The sequence below is a fragment of the Pygoscelis adeliae genome, unplaced genomic scaffold (genome assembly GCF_000699105.1).
Source record: "Pygoscelis adeliae isolate BGI_AS28 unplaced genomic scaffold, ASM69910v1 Scaffold181, whole genome shotgun sequence".
Classification (NCBI taxonomy): domain Eukaryota; kingdom Metazoa; phylum Chordata; class Aves; order Sphenisciformes; family Spheniscidae; genus Pygoscelis; species Pygoscelis adeliae.
In genome coordinates, this window is record NW_008824360.1 from 3,178,318 (window position 1) to 3,194,466 (window position 16,149).

The 16,149-nt window shown below is 36.9% G+C and overlaps 1 protein-coding gene across 1 annotated transcript in view; it reads left to right on the forward strand.

The window, feature by feature from the left end:
• The first annotated feature begins 457 nt into the window (after positions 1 to 457).
• INADL (InaD-like (Drosophila)) overlaps positions 458 to 16,149 on the forward strand; it is a 151,433-nt gene continuing 135,741 nt past the window's right edge. The window contains exons 1-9 of the mRNA XM_009319816.1: positions 458 to 503; positions 586 to 752; positions 2,463 to 2,654; positions 3,981 to 4,120; positions 5,909 to 6,107; positions 7,769 to 7,897; positions 9,671 to 9,883; positions 13,638 to 13,740; positions 15,515 to 15,603. Coding sequence (XP_009318091.1) covers positions 482 to 503; positions 586 to 752; positions 2,463 to 2,654; positions 3,981 to 4,120; positions 5,909 to 6,107; positions 7,769 to 7,897; positions 9,671 to 9,883; positions 13,638 to 13,740; positions 15,515 to 15,603 — 1,254 coding nt within the window. The 5' untranslated portion in view covers positions 458 to 481. The remainder of the gene's footprint in view (positions 504 to 585; positions 753 to 2,462; positions 2,655 to 3,980; positions 4,121 to 5,908; positions 6,108 to 7,768; positions 7,898 to 9,670; positions 9,884 to 13,637; positions 13,741 to 15,514; positions 15,604 to 16,149) is intronic.

The window sequence follows — 16,149 nt, forward strand, 5'->3', positions numbered from 1 at the left end:
TGATAAAGGATATTCTGCTCCTTAAAAGCTTGTAATTTTAACTGCATGTATATTTGAAAAGATCACAACTTTAATGTCCATATTCAAAATAATTTGGTTGAACGTAGCTGTCTCTCACTTTTCTTGGCCAATGTTTGTTTTTATAACCTGCATTTTTACTCATATTTGAAAGAGTTGTTCATATTCCTTCCCGTGTGTGAAAGGAAAAGCACACAGAACAAGGAAAGACTTTTGGATCTGCTGAAGCTGCGGTGCAAATAGCTATATTGAGAGCTTTGTTGAATACTTGGGGTAAACAACAAGGGGTAGTAGTATTTTTTTTTTTTTTTTAATTTGTTATAGTCAGCTTAGTATTTTATTATTGCATTTATTGACTGTGTATCTGTTAGCATACTGCTTGGATATATAAATTATTAATTTGATTTTTTTTTTTTAAACCTCATCTAGGTTATTCTGAGTAATTCCAAAAATACTCTTCAACATGCCTGAAAATCCTGCTGCAGGTATGTGGTCTGAAAGTGATTACTTTTGTTAAGCAGTGAGAAATGAAGCTCTGTTCCTAACATGTACTATTTTGTGGTGCAGATAAACAGCAGGTGCTGCAGATCCTTGATCGTCTGCAAGCAAAACTGCGTGACAAAAGAGATTCCCAACATAATGAAAACCTGACTGTTTTGCGTAACACACTCAGGAGCCCTTTGTTTAACCAGATACTGATCCTCCAGCAATCCATCAAGCAACTGAAGGAACAAGTGAGTGTAACATTATGGTCGTTGGTGTGATGCTAACTATAGTGAATTTGGAACTTAAAACAAGATATGTAGGCATGTGTTAATGAGGGTGCTCTCATTAATAAGCTGTAACTTGGTGTGAGTGAAAGTTGGGCTTTTTTTTTTTGTCAAGCTATTGTCTACAGAGTCACTACTGAAATGAAAAGCGGTATTGCAACAAACAGGTCATGGGGCAATGTGCTTTGAACGGGATGCAGAAGAGGCAGGCGTTGAGAACCCATCAGTCTGAGAAAACCATCTGCAAAAGACATCAGCTCTAGTACTTTGAGTTCTGAACACAGTTGGAACTGGGATCCTTTGTTTTTCACAGAAGCTAAACGCTGTTTATCAGCTAACTGGCACATCTTTTCTCCTTAAAAGACATTATCCCTTAGTTCCTGCTGCCTTGTACAAGAATGGTTAACCTGTTTTGGGAAATATAACTTAGAAAACCACACCTGAAGATTTGCCAAGCTCTGATGTAGATGTACCCAAGCTAGCTTTAAAATGACTTGGCTCCAGCAGTGGAAGGAACTTGTGTAGATTGGTTTATAACGCCAAATGACACTTAGACCTTGTGGACATGGACATCAATGACACATCTGCATGAACAGGTCTCACCGTGCAGTTAGCAGAGTCAGGCATGCAAACTTAAAATCAGGGACTAACTTGGCATACCCCAAGCAGCAGCGATCCCTGTCTCTGCTGTTACCGCACCTGCCCAGTTGCAGATACGGAGGGTGGGTATCAGGGGGACGAGGCCGCCTTGCTGTCATTGCCAAATGTATTGCACGTGTTCCTGCCTGGGTGGCATGGTAGCAGTTGTGCCATTCATTCGCCCTTCCCGTGTTCACAAAGGTGCTGTATCTGCTCCTGTTCTTTCCTTCCAAAGCTTGGATGCATGCCTGCAAGCTATTAAAATGAATGAAAATGCAAATATATCTAAGATCATGCTTTGTGACTATGGCATAATGGATTTTATATCCAGAATGTTCAGAATTATCATATCTAGAAAATTTTGTTGTTCTTGAAATTCTTTTTAAGCATGTCTCTTGTGAGCAGTTTCATTGAGGATGAGATTTTTCAGTTTACTATGTCGCACTGGGAATATTTCTGCATTTCTTCATTATCTGTCAGGACTAGACATTGAACTGCAAGTTCTAGCAACGATAACATGTTCAATGGTAGTTAGTTTGTACCCTAGGCTCTCTCTGGGGAGGAGATAATACAGACCAGGCCTTTGGCTCCTGAGTGACTAAGTGACTCTTAAAAAATTTAGATTCTTGTGCCAGAATTGTCTAGGTTTGCCTGACAGTTGCAACAGTGCTTGAGTGCCTCTTCAATGTTGTCGCTTTTGCATGTGTTTCTGGAATATCAGGGTGAAAAGAGGATAATGGGCACAGGCAGGGAAGCAGAATGAAAGAAATGGAGAAAATGAGTGGAGTAGAAACACAGCTGAAACATTCAGGGAATGTTTCCTTCTGAAAAACAGTTTAAGCTTGATATGGTAGCTTGGTTATAGCTTATATATTAACATTGCCTAATTTATACAGGTGAGTATATTTGTGTGAATAGGCCTATATGAACATATGTATGCTTAATTCTTTGGCAGTCTTCACACAAGATGATATATGTGGAAATCTCTTCTTTTGTTTTTAATAGTTTTTCTGCATCTTTGTTCATTTTCAACAGCTCAATTATATGCCTCCTGACCGTTCAGTAGATTTTGATTTTACTAAGAGAGGGCTACTAGTGTTTGCTGACAAATCAGTTGCTGCTGGGAGCATGTATACACCTTGCAGTTCACCTGAACCCAAAGCATCTACCTTCACTCCAAACGTGGGAGTTAATGAATTTAATGCAATCATCCAACAGATGGCAAAGGTAAGGCTCTCAGGTTTAGTGAACTAAACTTATTTTCCTTTAATGTCAAACTTTTTCTTGCAGGCTTTTGGACTATATTTTCAAACATGCTCTTTTGTTGTGTGTCTGGGAGCGTGGTGCCTCCTAGCCAGTAACAGAGTAGAAGTGCTGACGTTATCTTTCACAGGGAAAAGTTATCCTCAGCAATGGAAAGTGGTCTGGTGGTGTTTGGTTGTTGGCTTTTTTTTTCTTTGCCAATTTTTTCATCTTACTTTCTGCCAAACGCACCAATGTAGAAAAGAAATTTCAGTTGCCATTTTCTGCAGAAACTTGTTTTGATGGAGAGACTTGTTTTATCAAGTACATTTTAAATTGGAAATGTACCAACTTTGTTAATATATGAACAGTGCAAATGATTAAAAGAACTGGCGTGTAGTATTTTATGTAACTCTTCATTTAGTATGTCTTCACTTTGCCAGACAGATGCTGATTTCATTAACATGTGATGTAGCGTGTACCAGATGCTTATGGAAGTTGTACAGGTGCAGACATCCACCCATGTGGGATTGGCATTTGTACCACAAATACATTGTTCTGTGTTGCTTTGAACCTTTAATTTAATTGGTTAGTTATGCCTTTCTATATTAAGTAACTGTTGCTAATTGACTACCTTAATGTAGCTGTAATATTTTGAGCGTAAGTCTTCTCATTAGTGTGTCATTAACTCATCAGATAAAAGATTTAACAGTAAAGACTGCACATTATTTTGGATAAAACAGCTGTGATAGCAGTGCATTCTCTAAGTAATATTTCCCAGTAAACAACCCCAGAAATCTTGTATTAGAACTGAAAAGCAGGCAGTCACAAAAGCAAACTTTTTTTAGCATTAAGTGTGAAGTTGCAGGGAGGGGAAGGAAATTAATTTCGTTATTTAAAAGCTGCAATCTTTTGAATGCACACCTAAAAATCAGCATTAAAAGCAAGGGGAGCCAAAAGACAAGTAATTTAGTTTAGCTATGTAACATTTCCAGAAATCCCAAATATATTGCTCTAGACAGCACTTCGTTCATAGTTTTCATCCAGTTTGGAATTCATCTCATAATGTGAATGAAGTGTGAAAGCAGCTCTTAAATTCCCTGAGGTTTCAGAACCTCAGAGTGCTTGCATATCCAATACTCCGCTATATTAAAAATAATAAATGGAGGAGCTTTTATAGAAATAACATATTCAGTGTTTTGCCTTTGTTTAGTCTTAGGAGGAGAATAATTCTCCCGATGTTCATAAATTTTAAACTAGCTCATTCTATTGCATTAAAAATTAGTAAATCAATTTTTTCTGTTTTATTAGGGGAGACAAATAGAATCAATAAAGATTGAAAAGCCTTCTGTTGGAGGTCTTGGATTTAGCGTGGTTGCCCTTAAAAATCACAGCTTGGGAGAAGTTGGTATCTTTGTCAAGGAAGTCCAGCCAGGAAGCATAGCTGACAGGTGAGATCTTTATAATTGCTTTGGAAAATTGCAGTATTTCCGTGAAGGGAAAAGTCACAACTTTCACGTTGAAAACTCTGTCAGACTAACGTGTTTGTCTGGGTTATCTGGTGGGATATTTTGGTGGTGGTATCTTGAATTCTGGCTTTTCAACTAAATGGACTCATGTTTTGAGGATCAGATTTTCGATGAGTTTTAAATATCCAAGCCATTCATAAATGGAATTTCCAGAAATCATGACTGACTTAAGAGAATCTTCAGTACTGATTAAAAAACAAAAGAAAACTTGGAAAAGAATACAAAGAAAATAAAAATTAGCCTCTGTTTGAATTTTTATGCATTGTGTCCCTGAAAGATTTTCCCCCCCCTTGTTTCTTTATTTATGTGCCCGTGACAATGCCCTATTTATAGTTGGTTTTACTGTTTGTTTCCTGTGTAAATTTAGATCCAATCCTCCTGACAGATCCCTGCACAGATGTCATCATAGAATCAAGGCTTCAGGCAGTTTCTTCCCGTATTGTCTGTGGGTTTTCACCCAACAACAAAAGACAGAGCAATCCTTTAAAAATAAAATGTGATTGTAAAACCACAAGAGTTGGCATGAGACAAATGCAGTGCTTGGAATTATGTTTCAAGAAAATGTGTCTAGATTTCAAGTCATTGGTGTCACTTTTTAAATAACACATGTCAGGAAGTGCCAACACAGGATGACAAAAAGAGTGGGGAGAGGTTGGAATGATAATGGCTATGGGCCCACAGAGAACACACCAGAGAACACTTAAAGAAAAGCATATTAGGCTCTTTCAAAGTGGAGACAGATGGACTGATCCGGATGTCAAAGGAGGGTGAATATCTCACTTTAGGATTTGATGACCTGCTGCTCACTTTCTTTGATGAGAGAATCTAAAATATGGTTAGTGCTTGAAGAAAGTGATTTCTGGGAAACATCTTAAAGATCGCATGATAAAAAGGAAGTTTAAAATGCGTTAGTTAAGATGTGCAGTTATACTGTTTCGGAGTTTAAAAATTTCCCCAGCGTGCTTCCCATTTTGCTTCTGAGACAAGATCTCCTGGTGACTTTTTTTGGATTCCTACAGAGCTTTGAAGGCAGTGTCTGTCTATGTAACAGTTTGGTCTCGTGCTCAGAATGAATATTTAACAAAGAAGATGAGTGATGGTTTCTCTCTTGTCACAAATCTAAATTCATCACTAGGGTGAATTAACTGTGAAATTTATATTATCTTAAGGTATAAGTTGAACTGTGTATTGCTCGAAGAAAGTTTGATGTCTGAAGTTTGATGCTGTAAATTTTGAGTAAAATATAAATATGCAGCTCATTGATCTTTAGATTAAATAATGATACAAAACAATATCATAGCCCGAGTTGTGGGTACTTAGAGAGAGTATCATGTAGTGCTAAACATAATGAAGAATAGTTCCTAGTTCATTGTATAACTACAAAAATAATTTTTTTCTGCCCTGTGATTCAATATCATCAAGAAAGGATGAGGGAATTTCATCGAATTTTGAACAGAAGCAAAGGAAAAAACTGAGCAAATTTCTGTACTATGATAAAGTTGGAACAAAATACGCCTGGGCAGTTCAGTACAGTGTGGATTGCATGTTGTTTGTATGTTGGTGAAGACAGTCTAATAAGCAGATTTTTTTAATATATAAATATTTAACCTTGCATAACTGTGTATTTTGCATGTTCATATTTAAATTACAGAAGTCTGTTGTGAAGTCACTAACGCTGCATTTTAAAATTTCTTTTAATGTTTTGTTAAGGGATCAAAGACTAAAGGAAAATGACCACATACTGGCCATTAATTGCACCCCATTGGATCAGAACATTTCCCATCAGCACGCTATTGCCCTCCTCCAGCAATCCACAGGATCTCTACATCTGGTTGTTGCTAGGGAGCCAGTTCAAGGAAACAGCAGAACTTCGGCTGTCTTATTAAGTGATATAAATCCACCTGAGACTGTGAGTTGTTCTAATACTGTCAAAATCAGATTTTGAACTATGCTGGATTTTTTTTTGTGGTTGTAATTGTTTGTGTTAGCAAGCTTTACATATAGGGATTTTTTTCTTTAATCAGATTTTATATGTGATGACACTTCATTTAGACTGATCATGCAATAAGTATAAGGCTTCCATTGCAAAGCCGCATGAAGTTGTTATAAAATAGATCCTGGGTTTTTATGGGATAGCAGAAGCTTTAGTAGATCAACATATTCTTAGCAGCAGGGTCTGTTCAGCATAGGCTGGGTAAAGCATTTTATGAGTACACCCAGCTGAAACCTACTTGTGTTCAGCAATTAAAGATGCTCTGATTACATCTTAAAAAGTGTAAACATAACCTATCATGAGCACTGCTTGAAATATCCCAACCAATTTAAACTTAAACTGCTCAAAACAAAAAGCCTTGTCTTTGTTTTAAAGACAAACAAAAAGTATCTGTTAAAGAACCTCTCAATCCCTGTTTATTTATCAGGGTATTTTTAATCTGCAAATTTCATTGATTGTGAACCCTTCTGTTTTCTTGAACAAGGAGAGATTGTCACTGGGACGTGTAATAAGCTAGGGCTGAACTTCCATCTGTGTTCAAACCATATGGTCCAGGTGGCTTCACTGAATTTGGTCAAACTGCACACCTAAATCCAGGGTTTGCAATATTGGAATCTTAATTTATTATGCTAGTAGGTTTTGATGAAAATTTGGTTAAGAGCAGTGCTTTTCCTTATTCTCGGTAATTATTTCCCTCATGATTATTACAGAGCTAGTGAAATCTGAAGGTTTTAGTAGATAATCAATATTGTTTATTGCACTGAAAATTTTAAAGAATTAAACTTTAACTGCTTTTTCATTGAAAGATCTGCACTGAACAGACTAACAAAATAAAACACAAATATATATCTCTACAGGGGGTCTTTAAATGTCTTTTATGATATTTAACTGGCTTTGGCAAAGATTTTCAGTATGCTAATAAATCTTTTATTCACAGAAGACTTAAATCTGCCTACTTTGCTCCATTTTAGTTTCTGTGAGATATTCTGACAGAAACATTGGCTGGGTTTGGGTTGCTTAACAGCTTTGTTATTTTCAGATTGTCTTGTAGAACATAAGGTCATGCTACAGTGAAGCTTAGAAACATGCTTCCAATTCAGTATGGCAGAATATTGTACTGTGCTATTAATTCAGCATGTACTGGTGGTGTTTAGAGTGTGTAAGTGAAATAGCAGAAATAAGAATTTGGGCAATGCTAAGTGAAAACTAGGCCAGTGCAAGCTCCTTGCCTCTGTTTTTCTCTGTTGTTTGCAGTATTCTAGATTTCTGAAAAACTAGAAGGATAGTTTTCATTTTGGCAAGAAAATCTTAAAATTGCTTTTTCTTAGTCAAGCTTTTTCCTAGTATCCTGTTATCCTGAAAGTGAAGGACAAAATGTATGTTTAAAAACAGATGAGAAATCCCACTGCGTATTTATAAGGAAATGAAGCTGACTGAACAAAATCCAACAGATCTCTAGTATGTGGGGTAGAGAGAGAAAATTGCTCTGATTAATTCTCGTCATTCCCGATACATGTGAAAGTGAGAAACGTTAAAGATCGACTGAAATGAAAATATCCTGTTTTTATTAATTGCAGATTCACTGGGGCCACGTTGAAGACGTTGAGCTGATTAACGATGGTTCAGGATTAGGCTTTGGAATTGTAGGAGGAAAGTCGAGTGGAGTAGTTGTAAGAACAATTGTTCCTGGGGGATTAGCAGATCGGGTAATTTGTTATATTATGTCACTTCTTGTTTGATTGTAAAGTATAATTAACTGGTTTTGACAGTCTTAAAATAAACTAATATACTTAAACAAAAGGAAGCTGATAGCATCAAAGTCTGAATGCCAACATATACTTTATAAATAAATATGTTGAAGGTATGATTGAGGAAAAAGTCAGCACCTGATATGAATTAAGTTGTTTCTCAGACATTTTTTGGCTTTTGTAACATTGTTGAACATGCAGAAGTTCTGAAAAGTTGTCTAATCTTCTAATACTTTCAATACTTTTGATATTTTCAGTCTTTGGTCAGTCTGGGGGAGGACAAATACTCTTAATGGATTTGCACATCCTCTGTAGAATTTGGCGCATTTGGCAACATCTATAGGGACAAACTCTCCAAATGAATTGTCAGGCAAGAGAATCTGCGCTATTGAAGTAATTGTGTTGCAAGATTCAGTTTATAGATTGAAGATGTCCTATTTTTAGTGAGTTTCATTTTGAAGGGGTTTTGATCCCTGCCTTGCAGTCTGACCAGTTCAAGGAGACATTTAGGATTGATGCAAAGCCTTTTGAAGTTACTGATATCTTTTAAAGTTGCACAGGTACAGTTTGCAACCTTTGATTGCTAATCTTTAAAGACTCAGTGCTAAGTGGTGCTACATTTCAGGAGTAGAACACATGCAATAGCAAAACAGATTTGGATTTTTAATGTGAATTTGGTCATGACAAGTTACAATATTTAAGGTCTGGAACCCATGCAGACAAGATCCGGTAACATACTAAAGAGAGAGGCTAAGGTACTTCCTCTAGTATAGGATGGAAACAAAAACTGGAGATTCAAAGAGCTTTACTGGAAAATGTTGGCTTTTGCTTGACTGCCTCCCTCTGAACCTGTCATGTATAAATGAGTATTTTTTAATTATTGTGTAACACCTGTTTTGCTGTAAGGAATAAAGTGTTTTGGCTACAAATGAAGCATGTAAGTTAAGAACTCACCACATCATTCTCCGCTGAATGAGACATCATTAAGAACATGTGAAATAATGAGCACATATACATGTTAAAATTGGATGAGTTTGTAAATGAGTTTGAGTTAGTTCTGGGAATAACTCCACTATGATTGCTGCATAAATCAATGCACCTAAGGTGGTGGAGCTGTGCTGATCAATACCAGCTGAGGATTTGGTCCTATGCATGCTTACTTATAATAGAAATGATGATGTAGGTCATGAATCATAATTATCATGTAAAAAATGGTTTGTGTGGAGTCTTGTTACCGTCAGTGGATTTACTCGCTCGAGTTGGAGCTAGTCATATGAGAAAAGCATTGCCAGGCTAATACAGAAGTATTAGGAAAAACTCTAAAAAGTCCTAAATCAAAATGCTGTGCTTTTTATTCTAACCCCTATCCAATGAGGAGTATTCTGTGAAACAGCAATACTTAACAACTTGTGAGATTATAAAACATTGTTGCTGTCTGTTTTCTCCTAAATGAGAACAGTAACCAGTTTCTTAGGAATGGTGCTATTCAACTTGTGTATCTTACTCAGTTTTGGAAAGGTTGATTTACTGCTGTCGACTACTGTGGAAAAAACAGTGCAAATGCTTCCTTGAATTATTTAGTATGTTGCCGTGGTGGTCAATTTTATGGTATTTTCTTGCATTGGCTCTCATGGCCATGAAGATGCCTGTACACAGTTTCAATTTTGTAATGGAAAAGGTATTTTATGTATCGACTGGAAACATTTTCTGCAATTTTATTTATGTTTGAAGGATGGGAGGCTCCGGACAGGAGATCACATCTTACAGATTGGAGGGACCAATGTGCAAGGAATGACCAGTGAACAAGTTGCCCAAGTGCTGAGAAACTGTGGGAATTCTGTTAGGATGATCGTTGCAAGAGACCCAAAGTGTGAAATTATGGACACTCCACCAGCTCCTGTGAGCTGGCCAGTCAGTACATTACCTTCCTTTCAAAATGGAAATGTAAGTATAAGGTGTTTACTTATGACATTTTTAAGTATTTTGTGGCTGATGATCAGAAAGGAGGAGGAGAACAGACTGTTCTTGAGACCTAAAGTGCTTCTCCTCTTTTGAGTTTCCAGATATCATATGCATGTATTTAAGTAGTCATTATTATAGCCCTGCCTTCTATAATTTTTCCCTTTTTCCTGTGTGTTATTAATACCTATAATCTTGGGATCGGAATGACCAACTTTACAGAATTTATTTCAGAGTGGGTAATTTAATTACCAAGACCATAAATGTTATCGATAAACGTACTTTTAGTTCTCCTCCTTAGCTCATCACATTTTTGCTAATCAATCATTTGTAAGTGGATTTAAAACTTGACTGTGAATTTCCCTAGTCTGAAATCCAGAGTGCCATGGCCACACCAGAATTATTCAGCACAATCATCTTTTTATGAAACATAAGTGTAATGTTTTCATAGTCTATGCTACTGTCTGTGATAGGAAATATATCTAAAAATTTTGAAACTTGTTTTAGCAAATCTTATCATGGTCATATCAAAGTCTCTTGTTTTTGAAGTCATTCTTTTCAGTTTTGAGTAATTAAAATCAACAAATGCTACACTAAGTGTACAGTAGGTCTTGAAACATAAACAAAGCTGTGCTTGTGTACCATCTGCTACTACTGTGCTGCTTAGATTTAGGTGTAGAATCTGAGTAGCCTTTTCTTTCTTGTCTAGTTTCTTGAATATGAGTGAAGAGAGCTATTTTTTTTGAAGCACCATTTTTAAAGGTCAGACTAGCAGTCATATTGTTACAAACTCACCTTCTCGCGTACTGGGCATAGTCACTGCAAAGGCAGCTATTAGCTTTGTGTCTTGCATGTCTCTGGAAGACTACTGTGGCTGAAGCTGTCAGTAAAGTATTTTGGTTCCTTCTCAAGCCCCTCTTCTCAGAAGAGGGATTGGTGTAGTAGGAAACATGAGTGGCAGAGGGATGGGAGGGGATAATCTATGTACATAAGGTTGGAGTCTTAAAAGTGGGCTTGTCTAATACTCTGAAAATAGGCTTTCCTAGAGAATCAGCATCGTTATGAAGCATTTCTTTTCTGTCTGTATCATATTTTCCAAGGCCCATATTAGGAAAAAATAACACGGTCCTAGTTTTGTTTCCTCTACAAAGTACTATTTTTCTTTCGTCCCTGCCTCAAAGATGGGCCTCTTTGTCACTAATCGACCCCGAGCATTGTAGATGCTGCAGTCTTTCTAAAATGTTATTCCTTCTGGGTATCTTTTCCGTGTCCTCCTTATTCCTGCTATGTAGTTTAGAGGGGAAAAAAAATCACGTTGCAATTTCATCTACTTCTTTTTGAATGTCATCTATTGTTTTCTGAACTAAATAGTGCCTTCATATTTAGATTTGAAGAAACTCCTCTTTCTGGTGTTAAGAGAGATTTGCTGAAGTCAAGAATAGTGGCTAATCTGAATGTATTTATTAATTTAATGATGATTTTAATGGTCCACCTTTCAGTTTGTGTCTGATTTACAACAGCACTTTTTCCTATAATCTAATTTCTCTCTGGTTTCTGAGTACTTTCACTACCTGTGAGCTTTGGAATAGAAAATATTTTCCTTTTCTATTTTGCAAACCAGCAGAAAGGCATTTTTAATATATGGTCAGTTTTTTTCAGGTTTATATTAATATTTTATTTCCTTTAAATTTCCTGTAGTAGAGAATAACTGAAACTACTTATGTCTGTGCACGGGCACAAGAAAACAGTCATATTATCTGTACTCCAAGATACTGACAGCAATGTTAGCAGCCTACTTGTGCTGACTGTATTTAGGACTCTGTACCTTGATTATTCCAGACTCCACTTCTAATGTTTTGCATTCTACCAGTAACACTACTTAGAGAAAATTTCTGTAGCACCAGAGCACTGACTATGAAGGGCTTTTGACTGTCAAAATAGCAGGACTTTCAAAGCCATAGCTCCATTTCAGATGTTGCTATAGGCTTGTTTACTGTTTTGGTTCCCTCTCCTAAAGATAAGTGACAGAGCATCAAAACTTATCGCATTCTCCATCAGCATCTTATGGAGCAAGAGAGTTGGAAAGCATTTAATGAGCTTAATGAGTTGGCTACTGGAGGAAAGTGTGTGTATGTGATAAGAAAGGAGATAGCTGTCCATCGATTTCTCTTTCAGTGAAAAGTGAAATAGGTACAGCCATAACTTTGGCCTGCTTTTAATATAGGTCCTTCCAAAGCTGATATTTGGCAAGCATTTGATTAAACTCCTCTTTTGTTCACTGTCTTAAGAAATGTTTTCCAATTTCCCGGTCCATTTTTTGCTGTTGGCAGTGACACTATCCCTCTTGATTTCATCACTTTAACAGACCTTACTCTGATCATCATCTTTTTGATCTCATCGGGCTGTATCTGACTACGGAAAACAAACAACTTCATGTATTTTAATTTATCCCTTGCAATCCCAGATCTATGTGCTTGATTGTTTTTCTCTTTAGTATCACCAATGTCTTTAGTGTGTCCTGTTTGAACTCTGTCTTACAGGTCTGATTTTTGCTTGTCAGAGTAGAGTTGCACAGACATACTAAGGCCAGCTTTGTGGGGACCTTTTTCCGTATACTTCTCCAGTGTAAGGTCAGATCATATTGTAGTCTTAGCTAGTGGCTTTTATGGTTTTTTGGTAATTGTAGTAAACGGAGGGTTCAGAGAACAGGTCATGTTATGTGCTTCTCTTTTCAAGTATTGCTTGTTATGAGAAGTCATCTCATCAGTTCAACAATAAAGCATTTACAAATCAATACTCTCCTTTCCTCTATTAGATCTTAAAAATAATTTTCATTGAATGTGAACTAATGAGTCTTTTGCTTCCCATTGCCTTAGACAACCTGGAGGCTTCCAGTGCTCTTTGCAGTTTGGTGGCATTCAAATCTGAACAGGATCGTATCAAACTTGTTAAGCTGATGTGTGTAAGGTTGACTTTTGGAATGGTTTTGTGGTTTGGGATCTAGCATAAAAACAAACAATAAGCTCAAACATCTACCTAGTCTCCCATATTTGCATTTAAGTAGGCAGCTGCTTCTGTAGTAGAGATGTGTCTGCTATGTATGCACGTGGTTTCTTTCATTTCAGGGCATTGAACCTGTTTCTGTTTTGAGATCCCTTTCCTGCTGCCCCTCACTTCCGTAGTAGATGATAACAAGGAGAGATAAGCATCGCTTTTTCTGACAGAAATGTGTGATGTGATAACACTGTCTATTTATGCCAGGTTTTTTTGATTCTTAACTGTCCAGTAGAAAGAGCTCAGGCAAGTGCATTAATGACACCGTTTATCAGGACTAACATATGAAAGGGCGAGAAGAAATTCTGAGGGCATTCAGGGTTTCTGTTGTCTTGTGGGACTGACTGGGAAGTTTGTTGTTACCAAGTGGCAGCAGAATCCAAAGGGAAATGGCCCCCGAGCAGTCTAACAAAAACCTTTGTTTTCCATAAAATATAAATATTATACCTCTGACAGGTATGTGGAGAAGGTATTAGGAAAGAATTTAAAAAGCAGCTAATGACTTTGGGTGACACCTTATTTTCAGCAAATCTTGAGTATATCTCTTTTGCAAATATGATCCCTCCTAAAATAGGAAGATCAAAATCACTGCTCACTTCTGAAGATCTTAATTAACCTGCAATATTGTAATGGTACTGGGAAATTATGAGTTTTTTTTTTTTACTGTCTTGTGCTTTATTTATAGGATAATACCAACCTTTTTGAGACCTATGATGTGGAACTTATAAAAAAGAATGGGCAAAGCCTGGGGATAACAATTGTTGGATATGCTGGCACATGTGATGTAGGTGAGTTCTACAGGGTTTAGTAAAGTCTAAGACAGGGGCTTCTCAAATACCCTTTATTTACTATGGGGAAAATGGATAGTGCTTCTTTGAAACAGTGTAACTTACAAAATCTATGAAGAAGATATTTGGAGAACTTGCTGCAAAGTGAAATTCAGCCACAAAAATTTTAAAGAGTTGTAATTAGCTTAAAAAAAAAATTCCCACTTGACTGCTGGACTGTGAATTTTACATGCTTATGTTGTTCTTGTGCAAGACATTAAACTGTAACAGACAGTTCCTGCATGTACAAACTCTAACACAGTCAGGTTCCTGTCCACCCTGTTTTTTGCCCCTGCGGTATATAGCACAATTCAGTGCGTTTTAAGAAGAATTTCAAAAACAGAGTATTGGATGTCCCCAGTTTGCATTAACTTTTGAATGGCATCTTCAGTATGTACAAAATAGCTCAACAAGCAACTTTCGTTTGTTTAATTAATTGTAGGTGTTAGAGTGGAAATGATCAGTCAGATTAACTAGCCCATCCCTCTGCCAGGCAGGAGATGCAGAGAATCTTAGCTGTGCGTGATGTGTATGCCACCTTCACAAGATGATGTAGTTGTCCTTGACAGATGGCTGTTTCAGTGTCTAAACTCTGGGAACAGACTAAAATACCTGTGCTAGGATATGGGGACATGGAATCAGTTTTTTTTTTTCTAAATCCTCTTATATTAGAGCTGTTAACTCATCTTTCAAATATTGGTTCCACAAATGATAACAACTTTAAAATTGACTCAACTGAATATCTGGTTTTACACAAAGGGGTAGGGCTTTTTATCCCCTCCCCTTCCTCATGGGACTAAAGAAAGTATTTTGGGAATATGGTGCAGCTGGGATTGCTCTCCAGGCCTCTTCATTCCCAGGAGATCCTCTTCTGTTGCCAGTGAGGAATCCCAGGCCAATGCAGTGAGCACTGGGAACTGGGTTGGGGAGGAGCACGTGTCAGGCAATGGGAAAAGGTGGGTTTGAAGCACTGGTAGAGGAGTTTTGGTGAGCATGGACAAACCATGTTGGGCAGGTGTCTGAGGAAGGTTAGTGTTCAGAAAAGGATGGATGAAGTGTCAAGATTCACTAGAATTGAAGATCAGCATCTCATATTTTGCAGGAGTTTGTGGAAAGGAAGGTTACTGTTTCAACTGATGCTTGGGTTTTTTACTTTGTTTTGTTTTGGTTTTATTTCCTTGTTCTAATTAGAAGTTAGAATTAATAATCAAATGTCAAACAAGACAAAGGACAGCTTTTCTGATTTCTATGTTGTGGGTTTTCATTTTTTTTTAAAGAAAAATCCTTTTTCATTAGGATTTAAAGTGCTAAATTCTTTAGCTGTAAGATGATTGAAGTCCTGATCAAAGTACTTAAGCACATACTTTACTTTTAGCTTAGGTAGTTCTATTGAAATCAAATGCAGCATGGAATTAAGTGATTGTGGTTTAAAGCCTGGGTAAGCACAAGGATGAATCCATGGAGGAGGTGGCCTTTTGTGAGCCATTTTAAGGAAAAAATGTTGATGTCAGTGTACAGGTGGTTGTGTTGGTGCTGTTTTTTCCATCAGAGGTCCTCAGTCGTTCTATGTCAAGCTGTGTGAGTGGTAATGTCCAAATGTTGGTGGTTTACAGAATCATAACTTTGTGGACAGAAGTGTTTGAAAAAGGCTGTAATTAAAAATCTTAATAAGAAAAGAAACAAATTAGGTTAATGTAGTGACTTGTTTCTCTTTTTCCCCTCCCTCTGCCAACAGAACCTTCAGGGATTTTCGTGAAAAATATAATACCTGGTAGTGCTGCTGACCACAATGGCCAAATTCATGTTCATGACAAAATTGTTGCTGTAAGTAAAATAGTCATCTTATATATTGTTGTAGAACTAATACTTCATTACACATCTCGGTGTTAAAAGAATAACGTAGTAAAGACTTTCTAAAATTAATTAAACCTCCTCCACTTTGCAAAGGAAATAATTTGGTGGTTTGTATTTGTTTAGGTAGACTTGTAACAGAAATGAGCTTTGGCTTGCTGTGGTTAAAATATTATTTTATATTCAAAGAAGTAGTAAATAGTAGTTAACTATCAAAGAGGCAAGCATTTGGATTAAAATGTTTCAGAGTGGAGAATCTTGGCTTTTGGCCTGAAGTAAAGATGAGCAGCATTAGCTTCTGTTTGAATTGAATGGGATTTGAGGATGATTAAGATTTTGCAAGATGCGGCACGCTGTTTATGGTCCTTAATGACTGTGTAGCATAGTGTGGATACAATCAAAGTGTTAATAGTCACAATTTAGGTTTAAAAACCCAAGCTTATGTGTAGAAAAATTAAAAACCATTGAATAAGAGTGAATTGAATAATAGCCAATTTTGCATTCACAGTACAAGCAGGA